Source organism: Pipistrellus kuhlii, unplaced genomic scaffold (genome assembly GCF_014108245.1).
Source record: "Pipistrellus kuhlii isolate mPipKuh1 unplaced genomic scaffold, mPipKuh1.p scaffold_m20_p_3, whole genome shotgun sequence".
NCBI classification, from domain to species: domain Eukaryota; kingdom Metazoa; phylum Chordata; class Mammalia; order Chiroptera; family Vespertilionidae; genus Pipistrellus; species Pipistrellus kuhlii.
Genome location: NW_023425529.1, coordinates 63631669 through 63650087, shown reverse-complemented (window position 1 = coordinate 63650087; position 18419 = coordinate 63631669). Strand labels below are relative to the sequence as shown.

General features: G+C 43.5%; 2 protein-coding genes across 3 annotated transcripts; one reads left to right on the top strand and one right to left on the bottom strand.

Annotated features, from left to right (window-relative positions):
* Window positions 1-769: 769 nt before the first annotated feature.
* Window positions 770-6662, top strand: PHLDA1 (pleckstrin homology like domain family A member 1). Of its 2 annotated transcripts, XM_036458915.2 has the most exons (3): window positions 770-1898; window positions 1935-2158; window positions 2585-6662. In XM_036458915.2, exons 1-2 carry the CDS (start codon window positions 900-902, stop codon window positions 2130-2132), a joined length of 1197 nt encoding a protein of 398 aa, XP_036314808.1. In that variant the 5' UTR covers window positions 770-899; the 3' UTR covers window positions 2133-2158; window positions 2585-6662. The 2 variants fall into 2 exon arrangements, with proteins under 2 accessions (XP_036314808.1, XP_036314806.1); XM_036458913.2 differs by having other exon boundaries at window positions 770-2158.
* Window positions 6663-17851: 11189 nt separating this feature from the next.
* LOC118729519 (dynein light chain 1, cytoplasmic-like) lies at window positions 17852-18118 on the bottom strand. The gene is given in 1 exon segment (XM_036457036.1): window positions 17852-18118. A coding segment is annotated over 1 exon segment (267 nt).
* Window positions 18119-18419: the final 301 nt, after the last annotated feature.

The following is an 18419-nucleotide window of genomic DNA, read 5'->3' as shown; positions in this document are numbered from 1 at the left end:
AGTACGAGAGAGCATCACCTTCCCCAGATCACATATGAATTATAAAACAAAGACCTGGCCCCATAGGCATTTGTAAAGAGAGGGACCAACGGAGACCCATTTGCCCTTATAGTCTCAGCACGGGAAGATCCCGGGATTTAGATAAGAGTTGAGTTACTGTTGTGAGAGGTTGCAGACCGTCCCGATGGGTCCAGAGGGAAGCTGGAGAATTTGTGTCCAAGGTGAAGAAGATAGGCTGTTTAGTGAAGGGAGGCGAGGTGCCCTCTGAGGTCGCCTTCCTTCCACCCCTTCCAAACAGGACAGACGGGAGCGCTATTGCTTAACAATTGCCCTCTCTGCCCCAGGAAGACGCGATGACCCTGAGCAAACGAGTGCAAAGACACCGTGTCCTCCCGGCCTTTGTGCACCGAGACGTTTACGTAGGGTCGCGGAGGGCACACTTCCCCGGATCCCACGGCTCGCGAGCCTCCTCCTCAGCCCCCGGGCTCTGTCTGGGCCAGGACTTCGGCTCCGCGGGGCTGCGGCGCCCGGCGCGATCGCAGGGCTGGGCCAGCGGGCGGAGGGGGAGGCCGGCGTCCCGGGCGCCGTGTGGTCGCTGGGCGCCCCTCGCAGCCCCCCTTCCCGTCCGGAGCCGGTCAGCAGACGGCCCCGCCGGCCGGAGGGTGGGGGGGGGGGGGGGGAGAAGGGGTGGCCTCCCAGCGCCCTGGGAGAGTTGGCATTTGTCGCCGGCCAGCGGGGGCACTCCTGACTTGTCGGTCCTGCAGGAGAGGGGGGGTTTCCGGGGCTCGGGTCCCCGCAGGCACCCTCAGGAAGGGACGAGGAAGCGAGTGGGCGGCGAGAGGCGGGGCGAGCGGGGGAGGGGGCGCGGGCGCGGCCGGCGCTGGCCCGGCCCCAAGTTCATGAGGCGTGCGCCCGCGGCGGAGTGCCGCTCGGAGCCGGGCTTCCCCCCGCGCGGCGGGCGCCGGGAGCCGCCTTTTCCGCTGGGTGTCACTCGGGGGTGGGGAGGATGGCCCATTCAAAAGCGCCGCGAGGGGGCCCGGCCAGTGCCCTTCGCTGAGCGCTCGCAGGAGGACGGCCGAGGCCCGGCGGCTCGCAGCGAGGGGACCCGGTGGCGCCTCGGGACGCGGCTGCTCCTCTGCCCGGACCCCGAGCCGCCGTCGCTGTGCCTCCTGCGCGTCGGCCTCCTCTGCGCGCTCCGGGCGGCCGGCCGCCGCGGGACCCGCCGGGGCGAGGACGGAGCGCGGCTGCTGCCGCTGCCCCCGGCCCGGGCGCCGGGGAGCCGAGAGGCCGAGCCGAGCGGCGCCCCCTCCTATGCCGGGAAGATGCTGGAGAGCAGCGGCTGCAAGGCGCTGAAAGAGGGGGTGCTGGAGAAGCGCAGCGACGGGCTGTTGCAGCTCTGGAAGAAAAAGTGCTGCATCCTCACCGAGGAGGGGCTCCTGCTCATCCCGCCCAAGCAGCTGCAGCACCAGCACCAGCTCCAGCTCCAGCCGCCGCCGCCGCCGCAGCCCGGGCAGGGGCCCGCCGAGCCGTCCCAGCCCGGGGCGCCCACCGCCGCCATCCTCGAGCCGCCGGCCAAGCTCAAGGAATTGCACTTTTCCAACATGAAGACCGTGGACTGCGTGGAGCGCAAGGGCAAGTACATGTACTTCACGGTGGTGATGGCCGAAGGCAAGGAGATCGACTTTCGGTGCCCGCAGGACCAAGGCTGGAACGCCGAGATCACGCTGCAGATGGTGCAGTACAAGAACCGCCAGGCCATCCTGGCGGTCAAGTCCACGCGGCAGAAGCAGCAGCACCTGGTCCAGCAGCAGCCTCCGCAGCCGCAGCCGCAGCCGCAGCCGCAGCCGCAGCCGCAGCCCCTGCCCCTGCCCCAGCCCCAGCCCCAGCTCCAGCTCCAACCCCAACCCCAGCCCCAGCCCCTATCCCAGCCCCAGCCACATTCCCAATCCCAGCCGCAGCTTCAACCCAAGCCTCAGCCCCAACCCAAGCCGCAGCCCCAACAGCTCCACGCGTATCCACATCCGCACTCGCATCCGCACCAACACCCGCATCAGCTCCCGCACCCGCACCAACAACCGCTCTCGCAGCCGCACGGCCACCGGCTCCTCCGCAGCACCTCCAACTCCGCCTGAAGGGGGCAGCACCCGGGCGAGGCGAGGTAAGGCCCCGGCAACTGCGGCTCCCGAGGGCCGGGCGAGCTTTGGGTCTCGGGCTGTTAGGAGTTGGAAGTGTGTTCACGGGTTTGGCTCTTGGGTGGAGGAATGAGAAGTTATTTCAAGTTTCTGGGCAGGTGGGAAGAAGCGAAGCAAGCTAGAGCCAGGAGAAGCCGGGCAGAGAGGGGAGCGTGGGGGGCTCGGGCTGGGTGGGGAGGCCTGCCGACCGCCACCTGCCCACCCACCCTGCCCGCCCGCGTCCGGTGGGGTGCAGCCGGCGGCACCGCTGGCCCTTGCCGGGTCTGGCACTTGAGGGAGCGACCCCTGTGTCTTAGGGAGCACGCTCTGTCCGTCTGTCTGACTGGCCCGGAGAGAACTGGGTCTTGGAGGAACCTGAGCCTCCTACTTCACTCGGTGTCCTTTCTTTCCAGGTTCTGAGGACTCGACGAAGTGAGAGCGCCTTTCTATTGTCCTCATGTGGGTGGAAAACAAGTCTCCCTGCGCTGCACCGGATCAAGTAGTTTGGACATCAGCCGACCGATAACTTACACAATTCCTCTGAGTTTTCTGCATACTCTTCCTCATCACAATGCAGGAAATGATTGCAAGGCTAGAAGGCTTTATTTATGAACCTTTGAAAGGACCTCTCCCAGTAGGGTGGACCTTCTAGGAGCGAAGATGTACTGTAATTTTATTTTAATGTATTTTGATTTATGATTATTTATTAGTTTTTTTTAAAAAAATATTTGTTCTAAGACATTTCTGAATGTAGGCCGTTTTTCCAAAAAAGGAACTTTATTTTAAAAAACCTCTTTTCTAGTAAGTTCTAATCTTGGAAAGGAAAAAAGGGAGGTGTAGGGGAAAACCTTGAGACTTCATTCATTCATTATTCCTAGGTCATTTTCGGAACCCCGACACACTCATTGTTATGCCAGGTGGTTGAAATTAAACTCTGTGATATATAACTTTTTTTTGAGGTTATTTTTTTCCCCTTTAGAAGCTGTGTTGTGTAGAATAGAAGTTTAAAGAAGCTAAATGTTCAGAGTGGTGTAATTGTGAAAATCTGTTTTTCTAAAAGGAAATTAGTAATGATCTCTAATTCAAAATATTTAAAACATAACCCACCTGATGGCAGGATGATTTTGAATGTGTGGTAGAAAATGAATCTGCTGTAGAAAAAAACCTTGCTTATGCCATCTGTGAAGGGCGTAATAAGGAGATATTTATGGTTTCTGAGTATAAATGCACTAGGTGTTTCATTTCAAAAAACATAATGAGGACAAATCGGCTTGTCTGAGAACATTTTTGTGTTCTGTCCACACTAGAGATAACCTTTCACCAAGGGCCTTGCACATTTTACTGGAACCACATTTCCTTACTTTATTCTAGAAGCATATCCTAGAATCTTAAAGAGTTTAAAAATACAGTTTGTAACTATTTCAAAGGTCTGAGAGTCATAAATTTTTGTTTTCTCACTGAAAATGTTAATCAGAGAAACCAATTGTTTTGCTTTTTATTGCTCTGTGAGAAATTGGAGGGTTATAGGTTTTGTTGTTAGGTTAACTAAACTTAGAAATTGAAAGGAAAGGACTGGATAAACACAGGATTTTCAGTAGGAAAACAACCCCAGTCTTGTTTTAGCAGCCACTTGTTCCTGAGGGGTTGGGGGGGGGGGGGGTGTCCTTTTAAAGGTGGAACAAACGCTCTTCTGTGCTAAATCAAAAGGATAGTCAAAATCCACAGGGGCAGATGCTGCTTCAATTTAAAACGAGCCATAGATGATACAACATCCTCCTGGGGCTGAAAATCACTTCCTATCTGCATGGCCTTACTAACGGGCCTCTGTTTTCCAGTATCTTTTGCAAAGTCTTGATCAGTATTTTTCCAGCATCCGAATTAGACGGTCGATATTAAGCCCATGCTAAGTTATGTAGTCAAGAAATGAAAACAGAATTTTATGCTAGAGATGCCTTTATTCTCCTTCCCTCTGGAAAGGAGTTTCATGGTTAAATTACTTTTTAGTGCAATATTTAAAGAATGGAATTTGGAGGCCATAAAACTCTAATCCAAAAAGTTGCAGGGGTAATCTGAAATTTGAGCAAATGGCAAATAGAATTTAAGGGGACTCCCATTTCCAGAGGCTGTTTAAGTTGTGGCTGAGAACATATGCTGCAAAGATTTTTAAAAAATTTTATATATATATTCATATGATGGCAGCTAAGAGAGTCAAATCTAAAGAGTTCTTAAGCCAAGTTTGATTCAGCTTCTTTGGAACCCCTGCTGTACTTTTAAGATAATGCCTCATTGTACCAGTGTTTTAATATGTAGATCATATAACCATGAAACCAGTTTTTTTTTCCAGATAGAATGATTTTTCTTCAAATTACTGTGCTATAAAAAAAAGATAATATTTATTCCAAGTAGTTTAAAATTAAGATTTATTAAGTTTATATATAGGCTAAGTTCTGAATGGTGGAATTTTTCCACCACCATGTCTATGGTTCTTACTTGTCCTGTCTTTCCACAGCCCTTAGTCCTTTGCCTGCTGTGATATTTATGTTGAGTTGACCCTCTTAGTGGCTCTCTAGTTAGAAGGTCTCTTAATATTTAACTGTGAAGACAAAAATGAGAAAGGAGAGGAGTGGGATGGTTTTTGTGTTTTGACACTTTGAAATTATTATGGTTGAATAACTTTCCAGAACAAAGAAACAGCTATGCTTGACAAAGCGCAACAAAACAAAATACAAATGCAAACATTTTGCGTCCCAGTGGTTCTACCTGTAAAAGAGAGTTTATTAAACAGGCCTAACCAATCTCCTTCATGGAAAAAAATAAAAGTACTTCTTTCAACCCAAGAAAAAGAAGGAAAGGGCAGGTCCAACAGAAAACTCACCCCTTAAATAAACATAAAATGTGAAAAGTTGGAAAATTTAAAGGATTTCCCATCTGGAAACTGAACTTCTGTGTTTGAACTTCTTGGCCCTCCGCCTTGTACACAGCTCAATAACTATTTATTGAGAATAATGAATGAAAGGAGGAAAAAATGTGTAACTCTCTGGCACCCAGAAGGTGGTTTCTCCTTCTCTTGCCTCACACTGAGCTTCCTTTACGCTCATTTCATTCCCTGAGAAAAGCTAATCCTGGACCAGCTACACAACGTGACGAGGCTCCTTTGGCATACTCTCTTAGTGGAAATCAGATCTGCTTATGCCCTACAGGGAATGCTGAGGTCAGAGGAAAGGCCTATAAAGGGCTCTTTCAAAATGAACAGTTCCCTCAGAGGAAGCTGGAATTTCCTCATATGGAAATTGAACCAACTTTTATTTCACTGAACATTTTTTCAAAAGGAGGTAGAAAAACTCAACTCACTGCTCAAAAGAATTCCCCTCAGATGTAAACACTGTTAGGAAGTCTGGCTTAAGTTAAAAGGTTTTTTTTTTTTGGTGTGTGGGTGCTTTAAAGAAAACAAAAAACAAAAAAAAACTGCCCTCATATACCCTTTTCTCTTAAAGATTCCTCATTTTAAATCTGATACAAGTTTTTGCTATCGTGGAAGTTCAAACGCATCACTTCTTTTCAGTGCCCAGGGAAAGTGACTTGGTTTTAGCCTGTCTCCAAGTGTTTACAATATCATGTTCAATGGCAGGGTTAGAAGAGGGTCTAAGACTTATGTGAAAACTAGATCAATCCCATAGAACACAGAGCTTTGTAGGATGAGGATGGGCTTGTGAACATTCATTCTTCTTTTTGTTTTTGTTTTTTTGTAAATGTCAAACTTCCTTTTGCTTTACCAGTAAAATGCCTTCAGCCAGCTAAAATTTAAATTTGGAAGCTTCAGAACTTGATATTGAATACATCAGTGATTCCTTCAAAAGGAATATACCAATTTACCCAAAACCACCTGAGATGTATTAATTATTCAATTGTGTTGGGTGGGCTTTTAGTAACTACTTCCTACAGTTTGGACACAACTTGAAGGGTGACTTTTTGATCTGTATGTTGTACAGCCAATCTAGAGTTACATAACATTAGATGACAACGTGATCTGCAATGTCGTTGGCAGGACATCTGCTAAATGGAGTGTAGGATCCAGCAGGGTTTCCTTAGGGCATTATTGTCCAGTGAAGGAAGCAGGAGGACTTTGGGGCATTCATAAAAGCTGGAGAGGCCAATTCCCTATCCCTCAGAAGCTGGCCTACTGGTGACCAGTGGGATTGTGAGGAATTGGATTGTATAATAGGTAATCCTTCCTATTATTAATTTTGAGAAGGAAGATAAAATGATTGTCTGTTACATTCCACTGTCGGCTTTCTGCTTAGTTTCAGAATATGCAAGTATCGGCTTCTGAAAAACAAGTATCACAATGTACCAAATGTTTTACTATCACATTCCTGAACTTAAGTATGCTCATAATTTGTGTAAATATGTCTCTTAAATGATTTGGAGAGATGTGGTTTATTTTTCATATTTTAAAAATGCATTCCATTTTAAATAAAGTATCAAATGAGATGGCTGACCTGTGGACCTTTTGAAGGCCTTGCTGACCGGGCACGGACACTCTGCTTTCCTATCAGAGAAGCATTCTAAAGGGCTTGTCTGTCGAAAATCCCGTGACCATTCTGGGAAGAGAAAGACCATTTGTGGGATTGGAAATTTATTTTTAATGTATTTTTTTTTTTTTTTTTTGATTTTTTACAGAGAGGAAGGGAGAGAGATAGAGAGCTAGAAACGTCGATGAGAGAGAAACATTGACCAGTTGCCTCTTGCACTCCCCCTACCGGGGATGTGCCCGCAACCAATGTATATGCCCTTGACCGGAATCGAACCTGGGACCTTTCAGTCCGCAGACCGACGCTCTACCACTGAGCCAAACCGGCTTTGGCTGGAAATTTATTTTTAAAAACATTAGCTGGGCATTTTGAATATAGGACCTAAAAATTCACTCAGATATTTTGGGAAAATAATTACCTTTCAGAATGCTAATGAATTTGAGTTGAATTTTCCATAATGCCCCAGAGGATGAGAAATGGTTCCAGTAATTGGCTTGAATTGCTTGAGTCCCAAAGAGATTCTAGTGCTTCTATGCCTCTTGAGAGGGTAGAGCCTTGGCTCCGAGAATCATTCTTCAAACAGGTATCTATAAAGCTTCCTGTTTTTCCTTGAGAGCAGAATAGAGGGTTGATTCTTTAAAGAAAAATAGAATAGTTTTACAATCTTTATTGGCATCTAAAAAAAACCTTTAAATCTCAAAAGAATTTAACATAGAAAATCTGAAAGGTTTTTCATTTCTCTACTATTTTAAGCATGATTTTTTTTTTTTTTTTTTTTTTTAAGATGTAATGAACCCTGGCCAGGTAGCTCAGTTGGTTAGAGCAGGTTTCATCCTTGGTCAGGGCACATACAAGAATCAACCAATAAATGCATCAATAAGTGGAACAACAAGTTAGCATTTTTCTGTCTCTCCCCCTCTCTCAAATCAATACATAAATAAAAAAGAAGAAATGCAATCTAAGAAGGCAAACTGCTGCCATTGGGAGGGGACTTCAGGGGTATTGTGTGAGATAAAGGTATACAGTAGGTGATAAAGCATGGTTGGTAACAGTCAAGATTTGAGTCCCAGGTCCATGACTTACTAGCCATGCAGATCTTGAGTTACATAACCTTGTGGAAACTCAATTTTCTTCTCCGCAAAATGTGGTTAATAAAGGTATCAACCTTAGGGTTACTGAGAAGATTTAATAAGTTAGTACATATATGAGTGCATAGAAGCTCCCTCTGTATTTTAGGGTACACAAACTGGCTTGGGAATCATTATAGTGATGTTAATATATGATACCTGGCATTTTAAAGCTATAAATGATATTTTCTGAGATCTCAGCATTTCTTTTAAATGGTAAGAATAGCCCAGTCGTCATGGCTCAGTGGTTGAATGTTGACCTATGAACCAGGAGGTCACAATTTGATTATCCGTCAGGGCACATGCCCTGGTTGCTGGCTTGATCCCCTTGTGGGGTGTGCAGGAGGCAGTCAATCAGGGGGGAGGATCCAAGATGGCTGCTCAGGTAAACACCTAACTGCAGCCGCACACAACAATTTCAATGGAATACAACTAAAATATAAAATGGACATTGCCCAGAGCTACAGGTAGTCGACTGACTGAAAATTCTACAACAAGAAGGAAAGAGAAAACCAGAAGGAAAATCAGGAGGCAGTCAATCAATGATTCTCATCATTGATATTTCTATCTCTCTCTCCCTCTCTGAAATCAATAAAAATATACACTTAAAAAAATGGTAAGAACAGTATGATAACAACATCCTTGAGTTCAACTTTGAAAAAAAAGAGAAAAAACATTATTTATAGTACTTCTATTTTCATTTGCTTATTACTGTCCAGTCTTGCTTCATATGCTTATGAAACATTGAGTATTTTGATTGTTTCGTTATAACTTTGCTATTATAGATGTATTTCTTATACTCGGTCCCCTGGTATGGCAGTGTTGGTGACTGTCATGCTCTCAGTGAGTTCTTTTCTCAGAATTGTCCTCAGTGTGGTCTTAGGGAGAACCATAAAGCTTTAGGGCGTACCCTCTTGAGGGTAATCCACATCCCATGCTTGGTCTCTGGGGAGTGGATAAAGGCCAGGCCCTGAGCTGGGTTGCTCAGCTGGTTGTTGGTTAGAGCATTGTCCCAAATGCGAAGGTTGTGGGTTCGAGCCTCAGTCAGGGAATATGGTGGAACAACAAATCTCTCTCTCTCTCTCTCTCTCTCTCTCTCTCTCTCTCTCTCTCTCTCTCTCTCCCTCCCTCCCTTTCTCCCTCCCTCTCTCCTTCTCTCCCTCTCTCCCTCTCTCTCTGTCTCTAAAATCAATTTTAAAAAAATCAGGACCTTTTGTCTCAATCAGGACAGCCGTAAGGCCTATCTCAGCTCCAGTGCTCCCTATAGAATTGGCAGAGGCCTGTCTCAGTAGCTCCCTTGAGGAGCTAGTATGGATATACTATGAAATGGCAGAGAAATCTATGAGTGCAATCTCAGAGCTACTACTTAACCATTTTACTTGTAGTAAAGCATTATGTAAATATTATTATTACCTAAAGACTATTTTAAGAAGGATATTTAGATATTTGTACTTCTGTTATGCCTGTATAGATACAGAGATTACATGTGCATATAATACACATAATGTGCATTTCAGTCCAAATCATTTAGATTTAAAAACAGGATATTATTGCAATTAAAAATAGCATTAACTAATTCTGACTTTTTAAAATAGAACGTGAGCCAAATTTATGTTCATAGTAAAGTGGGAGCAACCATATGAGCACAATATTGCCACTGTCCAGAATTAGTGACACAGGAAAAATGAATAATAAACTCTATGAACACAGTTATTCTATTGAATGAATATGAATCTATTCATCAAGGCATTCTTCCTTGCTTTGCATCTCTCTCAAAGACCTTGTTAGAAACCCTCACCACACAGAAAGGCAAATAAATGCCATGATGTGTGTGTTCTAGAGCCTTCACCTTCCTTGCCTATAAAGTGAGTCTGGTTAGCAAAGATGGCGCAGGTGGGGGCCAGAGGACTCAGGAGAGTTAGATGACCTGTTAAACTATTCATGTAGGCAGAGCTCCTGGGTCTGAGGGTTATTCTGAATCAGATTTTATCTTGAAGGGATTTTTAAAACCTGAGGAAAGAGAGCTCCACTCTGCTACACCTTGATGCAAAGCCAGAACGAACTGCTGAGATATGGTAGATGTGGGAGTGCTTGCTCCCTGCCAGGGCATTAACCTGAAGCATTTGATGTTTACTTGAGCTCTGGAAATAAAAACTTGAAAAAACAGTCCAAAAAATACAGTTATGTTGAATATTCTCAAACCCTGCCAGTTGTTTGGAACAGAGTGAATACACACATACTGTGTGCAGTCCTTTAAGACCAGACATGCTTTGCTTTTGAAATAACTGATAAATGAGTATTCAACTTACTGTACAGAAAGACACAGGAAATGACTCTTTACGAGTTTCAACGTTCTAATTAAGTCACAGTCCTCCACTGGTTTCTCCTGAAGCTGATAACTCACATGCAGTTCCGCTCGTACTGAGCCAACAGTTCGGTTTTTTTGCAAGTGTTTTGTACTTGGCTGTGGCAAACTCTACCGAGTGGTGTGGCTTGCTCTGTCAGGGCTGACTCATCACCTCCACAGAGCAGCCTGGCTTGGTGACTAATCACAGTCAAAGAAACCAAACTTGTAATGGTTATGGGCACAGTCTCTTTCCTCCATTTAAAAAAATATATATCTTTTTATTGAGCTTTTAGAAAGGGAGAGAGTGATAGAAACATCAATGAGAGAGAAACATCAACAGGGAGCTGCTGCCTGCATGCTCCCTGGGAAACCAGGGCCTGTGCCCTGATTGGGGAATGAACTGGTAACCTCTTGGTGCATGAACCGATGCTCATCCACTGAGCTACACCAGCCGGACTTTTTCTTCTATTTAGCTGCTAAAGAAATATATATTTCTACAAAGCTTGGCTGCAATTTGTAAACATATACCTGCCTCTAATGATTCTTTCAAGTAGCTCCCTATACATACGTATGTGTGTGTGTGTGTGTGTGTGTGTGTGCGCGCATTTATATATCCACTTTCCTTGCTAGTAACTTTCATGGCTCATGAAGGTGAGTTGGTCAGTTTTTGTTGCAGAACCTGACATCTGGGGGGTTTGAAGCAGCACTGGGCAGAGCTGGCTCCCCCAGAGCTTTGGGCACCCTGCTTTGAGGGTTGGCCCCAGCCTGCCCAAACCCCCGTTACAAAACAGTGGTCTGTGGTGCTGCCAAGTCCCTTTGTAACTGCCTATTGTCCTGTTTTGACACCATCACTGGAGGGAATAGCTCAGTTTCAGTGAGAGAATAATTTAATAACTTGCTCTTTTAGTTTCTGACAGCAAAGGAGGCTCCAAACGTAGCGATCAGTATATGGTTGAATGTGTGAGGGTGAATCTGACTTGTTACAATATACTGGCTCACCAAAGATTAATTATAACGATTCCCAGAGATTCTCATTAAATAATTCTTGATGCCTATAGAGAGTGCCAGGCGGCTCCTGGGAGAGCGGAGCTGCATGGCTGTCTCCTGGCTTATATTTGCCTTCTATAGGATGGCAGGCAGCAACACCTCTCCTCCAGCAGTGCAAATGGCAAGTTTGAGACCAGGGCTGAAAATGGAATTTTAGGAGTTTAGACAAAGCCTCATTCATCCCTTTTTTGCAGAGAAAGAAATTGAACACAGGAAGGGCCCAGGGAGCTGCTCATGATCGCAGCCAATCAGTCAAAGCCAGGAATGTAAACCAAACCCAGCTGATTAGTTCTCTTTCTACTGTACCTCTGCTTTGCAGGGCTTGGAGGATAATTTATCTAAATTCAAGGTGTTATTCTTGCAAATAATCACTTGAAACTTCCAGACACCATATACCCCCAAACCCCACCCAAAGTATAATTTTTTAAAAAAAAATTATATAAGCTGTTAAACTGTCTTAAGGCAGTTATAAATATTTAAAATAAACTTTCATTTCACAGTTTTCAAAAGTGAGTTCTGACTTCGACCTTCCAAATATCATCCATGTGGTTTAACCAAAACTTTAAGCAAGCAGAAAATGCACGAAATAAGACAGCTATTGTATATCTTTTGAAACAAACATATTTTGAATATAGTTGCTAGAATATATCCTTTTTCAAAAATTAATTGAAAATGATTTATTTAGAAACTAGGTTAAAAAGCTGTTTGGAATGTATGTTATCACACCGACTCCTAAAATATTCATGGAATGTTTCCGGTGTTGCTAACTCCCCCTCACTCCCACCCCAAGGTCTTGAAATTATCTCGGGAGCTGAAAAAATGTTGAAGTGATTTGAATGTTTATACAGTTGCTCAAGGAGGTAGCTGACTGGCTTTTCTCACCTCTCCGCGCGTAAGTGTCTGGAGAACTATTCCCTGAAAAAGATGTGTCCAGGGTAATGAATCCATTGGCAACCATGAAATCCAAAAGGTGGGGCGGTCAGATTTGTTATTTCCCTTCCAGGGGACTAGTTGAATGCAATCCACAAAGCTCAAAATTCAATCGTAAGTAACAGTTCGTCACCTACCTAGGACATTCGATACCCCAAACTAGACCACTTGGAGATTTCAGAACTGGTACATTTCATTGAGAGGATGACGGGCGGGGGGAGGAGAGGGCCCCTAGGAAGGACATGCACTCCAGCATCCAGGAAACAGGTTTTTCATTCAAAACCGTGTCTGCCTCTGGGTGACTCCATTCTTTCCCCTTACATAAAGTGACCTTTGCGGGCTCCATTCACAGCACTTGGCTCCCTCGGAGGCACGGCGCTTGTCACAAGGCAGCGGGTTGCCTGCTTGTTCTTATTCAAGTGACGACTGGGAGTGCTTGACAGGGGGTGATGCTGACAGCCTCTCTCTGACAGGAGATTGTCAGCATTCTTGACCCGGGCACTCCGAGAGCCTGGGAAAACACTTTGATTTCAATGTGCCTTTAAAAAACAATACGCAGCCGAACCAAACGACTGTGTAGAATAGGTCCACAGAGCAGCTTTTGTGGGATTGGCTAGGTCTCAGCGCCCCTCGACAAACGCATGACAATGTCCGTGTGCTGAACAGGGTACACTCTTATTTGTATGCATTCAACTTGACATGCAAAAGTCAGGCTTCTTACCTCAAACCTATTGCCCTGAAATTATCATATAGAACAGGAGTGAGAGGCAAAATTTGTGAGTTGGAAATATGAAATCATGTATTAAATGCAGGGTGTGAGTTATAAGGGTGGGCAAGATGATTCCATACTGAAAGGCACAGGCAGGGATGATCCAGGCAGGCCTAGGAAGTGAAGAAATCTTGCAAAAAGAAAAAAAAGAAAAAAAAAAGTGAGCAATAAGGGGGAGGAAGAAAGGTATTTCTCTAGAATTCCTCGATTTACACTCATTTGGTTTATTTCTAACTAGTGATTAAGATTAAGTGATTTTCTCTCTGTGTGTGTGTGTGTGTAGATTATTTTAGAGGGAAAGGGAAATGAATTATTAAGCTTTCTTTTCTCTTTTTAAGACGTTGTTTTTTCTCTGAAAAAGAATGTAAACATAGAATAAAGCAAACCTGAATTTTCTATAGGCTCAGATCTCTTAAGAAACATTTTCTGTCATTTGGCTTGAGTTTGAAAAATTGACATTCACTGGAATATTTTATTCTAGATACTAATTTACAAAAAGTGGTGGAGGTAACCATAACACTTCCACAAAATTGATATTAGCGATTAATTCAGGCTTAGCCCAGTAATGTTAACATAAAAAACAAAAACAAAAAAACTATTGAAACCTGTAAAGAATTTTTGTGAGTTGATTTGAGCCAAACTGTTGATATATGCTGGAAGCAGAACCTCAACGAATTGAGATAACGCTCTGGAGAACGGCGGGTTACATCTGAATTTATACACTGCAATCAAAGGAAAGGGACATAGGTGGGTTACATAAAATCCGTTGGTGATAGATTAGAGAAGTGGGAGAAAGCTAAGCAGGAAAACCCCTGGGATTGGATAAAAAATAAAAAGATGACACATACTTAGGTGGGTGAAGGGACAATTAACATGATAATGAAGGAATTTGTGGTATCTGTCCTGGCGCCTAGCACCTTAGGTTGTGCCCCAAGGGGTCCCGAGAAAGGGAAGTTACAAGTTCCCTAGACATTTCAAGGGTATGTTATCATAGATGCAAAAAGACAGATAGGCGCAGTTAAGGAAAAGGTTGAGCCTGTCAGTGCAGATACTGGCTTAGGATGTAACTGCCCACCATAACTGCTTTTAGTTAGTTTAATTTCAGACCATCTTTTGTAGTTACTTTAGGTCTCTGAGTTTGCAAGACTGCCATGCAGGCCTCCCCCGAGCTTGTCAGGTCAGCATGTGGCCGCTTTCGTCCACAGTACCTAGTTCAAAGTAAGTGCTCACTAAAGGACAGGCACCACAATAAGAGAAGACACTGGGGTTGGTGATGAGTGTGGCAGATAGTTTTCATATCTAGTGACCAGATTTCCCATGTCTTTTTTGCACATTTTTCTTTCTTGGTAAAAAAAGGTAATGTTTTATTAATAGTATACCTAAACTGGTTGCCAATTCACATATAAATAAAACATTGCATACTTTAAGACAAGAATTAGGAAATACAGACACCTATGTAAAAGCTGGTTTTATTATCAATGATTTATGTTTGATTCCTATTAGCAAATGTAATTAAAAATAAACAAAATTACTTTTCCTGTAAGTAGAAGATACCTTTAAAAAATTTCGTGTATGGCACAGTAGCAGGCCTGCAAACAAGAGTGAAATACAAGGTTTGCTCTCAAGGAACTTACATGGGAAGCATGGAGAAGATAAGACAGAATACTATTGGTGGTATAGTACTAATCATAGTAGTTAACATGAGAAGGCTAAAAAGGACTAATTCCAAGGTAACCCTGATATTCTGGGGGGCTAGCAATCTGAATCTGTGCCAGGAAGCCCAGTGTACATTCTTGATAACCTATAATTAAGTCACTGCCTCTTTCCCAGAAACTGGTTTTACAGAACGTGTTATCTAAATCTTCGTATTTCCTTGAGGCCAAAACGGTGAACAGTGCTTAGCCCCAAAGGAGGGGTTGGGGGTAGGGGGGAAGGAAACTATTAATGCTGGCACCTGGCCAGACCATCAGATAAGGTTTCAAGACCCCAATACCTGGGGCCTTTTTACAAAACCCTTGAAAAGACCGGAAGTATAATCCATATTTGTGGGACAAAGACCCCAGAAAGATATAAAAGAGAAGCCCCCTTGCATATTACTTTACTTAGATTTGGGAAGTTATTCTGCTGAATCTGCTGGTATATTAAACAGTGTAACTCCTTTTCTCTAAAAGCGTTGCTTGGTTTTTCTCTGGCAAGAGTATTAATAATGGCAGTAGCAGCAACTAATAGTTATTGAGTACTTACTAAATGGGCCCTACACATGTTTTATATGAATTACCTTATTTAGCTATTATAAAATCTATGATATTGGTACTTTAATCAGCATTAGATTTAACCATATATAATAGTTAATCCCAAATAAGTATATTAAAATAAAAATTTACTTTTAAAAATTAAATTTATTGGTGTGACATTGGTTAACAAAATTACACAGGTTTCAGGTGTACAAGTTTACAACAACAACAAATTTACTTTTCTTTTATGTAAAAAGACCCAGAGGTGGGTGGTTCAGGGCTGGGATGGTGTCTTTTGGGTCATCACAGATCCAGGCTTCTTCTGTCTCTTCCACCACCTTGGGATAGGGCTTGGGTGCTCATATCCAGGATGGCTGCTAGAGTTCCAGATACCTTATCTGAGTTCTAGATAGAAAAAAAGAAGAAGAATTGGGTGTACAGCAAAAGGGAACAACTTCCTAGATAAGTAATTGTTTTTATTTTTAAAAAAATATATTTTATTGATTTTTTACAGATAGGAAGGGAGAGTTAGAAACATGTGTGAGAGAGAAACATCAACTCAGCTCCCTCATGCACACCCCCTACTGGGTATGTGCCCGCAACCAATGTACATGACCTTGACCGGAATCGAACCTGGGACCCTTCAGTCCGCAGGCCGACGCTCTATCCACTGAGCCAAACCCGTTAGGGCTAGATAAGTAATTGTTTTTAAATATATATATATATATATATATATATATATATATATATATATATATATATATATATATATTTTATTTATTTTTTATAGAGAGGAAGGGAGAAGGATAGAGAGTTAGAAACATTGATGAGAGAGAAACTTAGATCAGCTGCCTCCTGCACACCTCCTACTGGGGATGTGCCTGCAACCAAGGTACATGCCCTTGAGTGATTGAACCCAGGATCCTTCAGTCCTCAGGCTGATGCTCTATCCACTGAGCCAAACCAGTGAGGGCTAAGTAATTGTTTTTCGAGAAATACTGGAGCCCTCATATGAAGACTTCCACTTACATCTTATTTTCTATCTGAAGTTGCAAGGAAGAGCATATATACTAGTACACTCCTTCAGCTGGATACATTGCCAGCCCATCCCCCAAATCAGGGTTCTATTAGCAAAGAAGTAGGGGAGAATGGTCATTGAGAAGAAAATAAGCAGTTTCTCCACACATTTTATCACTCTTCAATCAGTAGATGAGAAAGTGAGGATTAGGAATTGAAGAAAATTTACCACCACTTGGTAGGACTAGGATTGTCATTCAGGCATCTAGCTCTGCTGTCTTTGAGTCTAAACTCTATGCAAACTACACTCACAAACTGCATGGGAATATAAGACAAACCTCTCACAGAGATGGGAAAATGCTTAGAAGCATTAACTTAGAGCACATGTGTCAAACACAAGGCCCGCGGGCCAAATCCGTCCCGCCAGGCCTTGCAATGTGGCTCGCACCGCGCTGTCATCACTGCACTCCACTGCGTTTCCATCACAATGACAGTTTATGACTGTTCAGTAAACCATTCGGCCTGCGATTTAGGCTGGATTTTAGATTTTGGCCCCTTCTCTGATTGAGTTAGACACCCCTAACTTAGAGCCTTTTACATATTTTTAAAATTCTTACTAAGGTTTTAACATTTTCCTTTCAAATATGGCACTGCTGTAATGATGTCCAATTAGTTCCCTTTGAACATTTGAACAATTCAAATAGAACACATCTGATTTTTAAAACAGGGCTATGTAGTTGCTTTCCATGCCTCCAGGTGCGAGTCATATTGATATAGGAGAGGTAGGAGAATGATCGCAGGCACTCAGAGGAATCTGGAGCACTAAGGCCAGAGTCTTTCCCATCAATTGCTCTTGATGCATTTTTAGCTCCGTGTAGAGACATCATGTTCATCACTATCCTTAGATTCCATGACAAGATCCAGATCAGGAAAATAGAAGAAAAAATGAATGCTTTTCATTCATGCTCAACAAGATGAGTGCTGTAGTGTTTATTCTGAGGGTCAGCAAAGAATAGTGGGGCCCTAGCTGGTTTGTCTCACTGGTTAGTGTCAGCCATGAACTGAGGGGTTGAGGGTTTAATTCTATTATAGTCAAGCGCATGTACCTTGGTTGCAGTCTTGATCCCTGACTCTGTTTCATGCAGGAGGCAACCAATTGATATGTCTCTCTCACATTGATGTTTCTCTCTCCCTCCCTTCTATTCTGTTTAAAAATCAATGGGGTGGGGGTGGGGGATATCCGGGGGTGAGGATTAACAACAAAGACAATAGTGGAAAGAATCCTAGGTTCTAGATTTGGCTTTGCTGCTAATGAGCTGTGTGATCTCAAGCAAATAATTTTGCCTCACTGGACTTTGCTCCTTCCTCTTTATTTTATTTTAATTTTTCCCCTTTTTTACTTTTTTGGGGGAAAGGGATAGATTTTGAGGAGGAAAAACATGAGGCAGAGAAATATGGAATAGAAAATAAATACAAATAAAAGCTGTTTTGTTAATTGTTTTATAAGCACAACTAATGAGTTCAGAGAATGCCCTATGCAAAACAACACTTAGAAAGGTTCACGATCAAGGTGTTCCTTTGAGCAAGGTTGAAGATTTCAGTCTCTGGTATTTGGAATTTAGGCTGCAATCCTTATTTTTTGGATGAATCACTGGGTTTGTGGTACAATTCATGCTTTTAAGTAGATTTGAACAGGAGAATCACCAGTTGGCCCAGGTAGAAATAGATGAAGTGTTTGGTTTTATGTGTCATATAACTACCAAAGTTCTTCTCTACGATTCAGTGCCAGGGGGGTTGTACTTCTTATCAAACTTCTCTAATATGCACCGCAATATCCTTCTCTATGTTATATCTCTCTAACACCTGAGTAGCACCTTCCACGGAGTCCTGTTGCATCTCCCCTGACAAACTGGCATTTTTGATCACCGCCTTGTGGTCACACATGGTTACAGTGGAGCAGGGCTGGCCACTGCACAAGTCCCCGGGGGAGGGCCTGGTGGGGCTCAGACCAGCAGGAGAAGTCACAGCTACCCAAGACATGATGCATCTCCTCCTCCTTTTTAAAGTGAAGGTGTCTTCAATTGTGCCCTTTCAATTATAATAGTTTACAGTCATTAGCTACTCTAGATTCAGTTGCCTTTCTTTGGAAAGAGTTTAGACGTTTATTTCAGAGGACCTGGATCAACTCAGCTCTGCCTTGTATAAGCTGTGTGACTGCACAAGTCACCTAACATTTTACTTTATA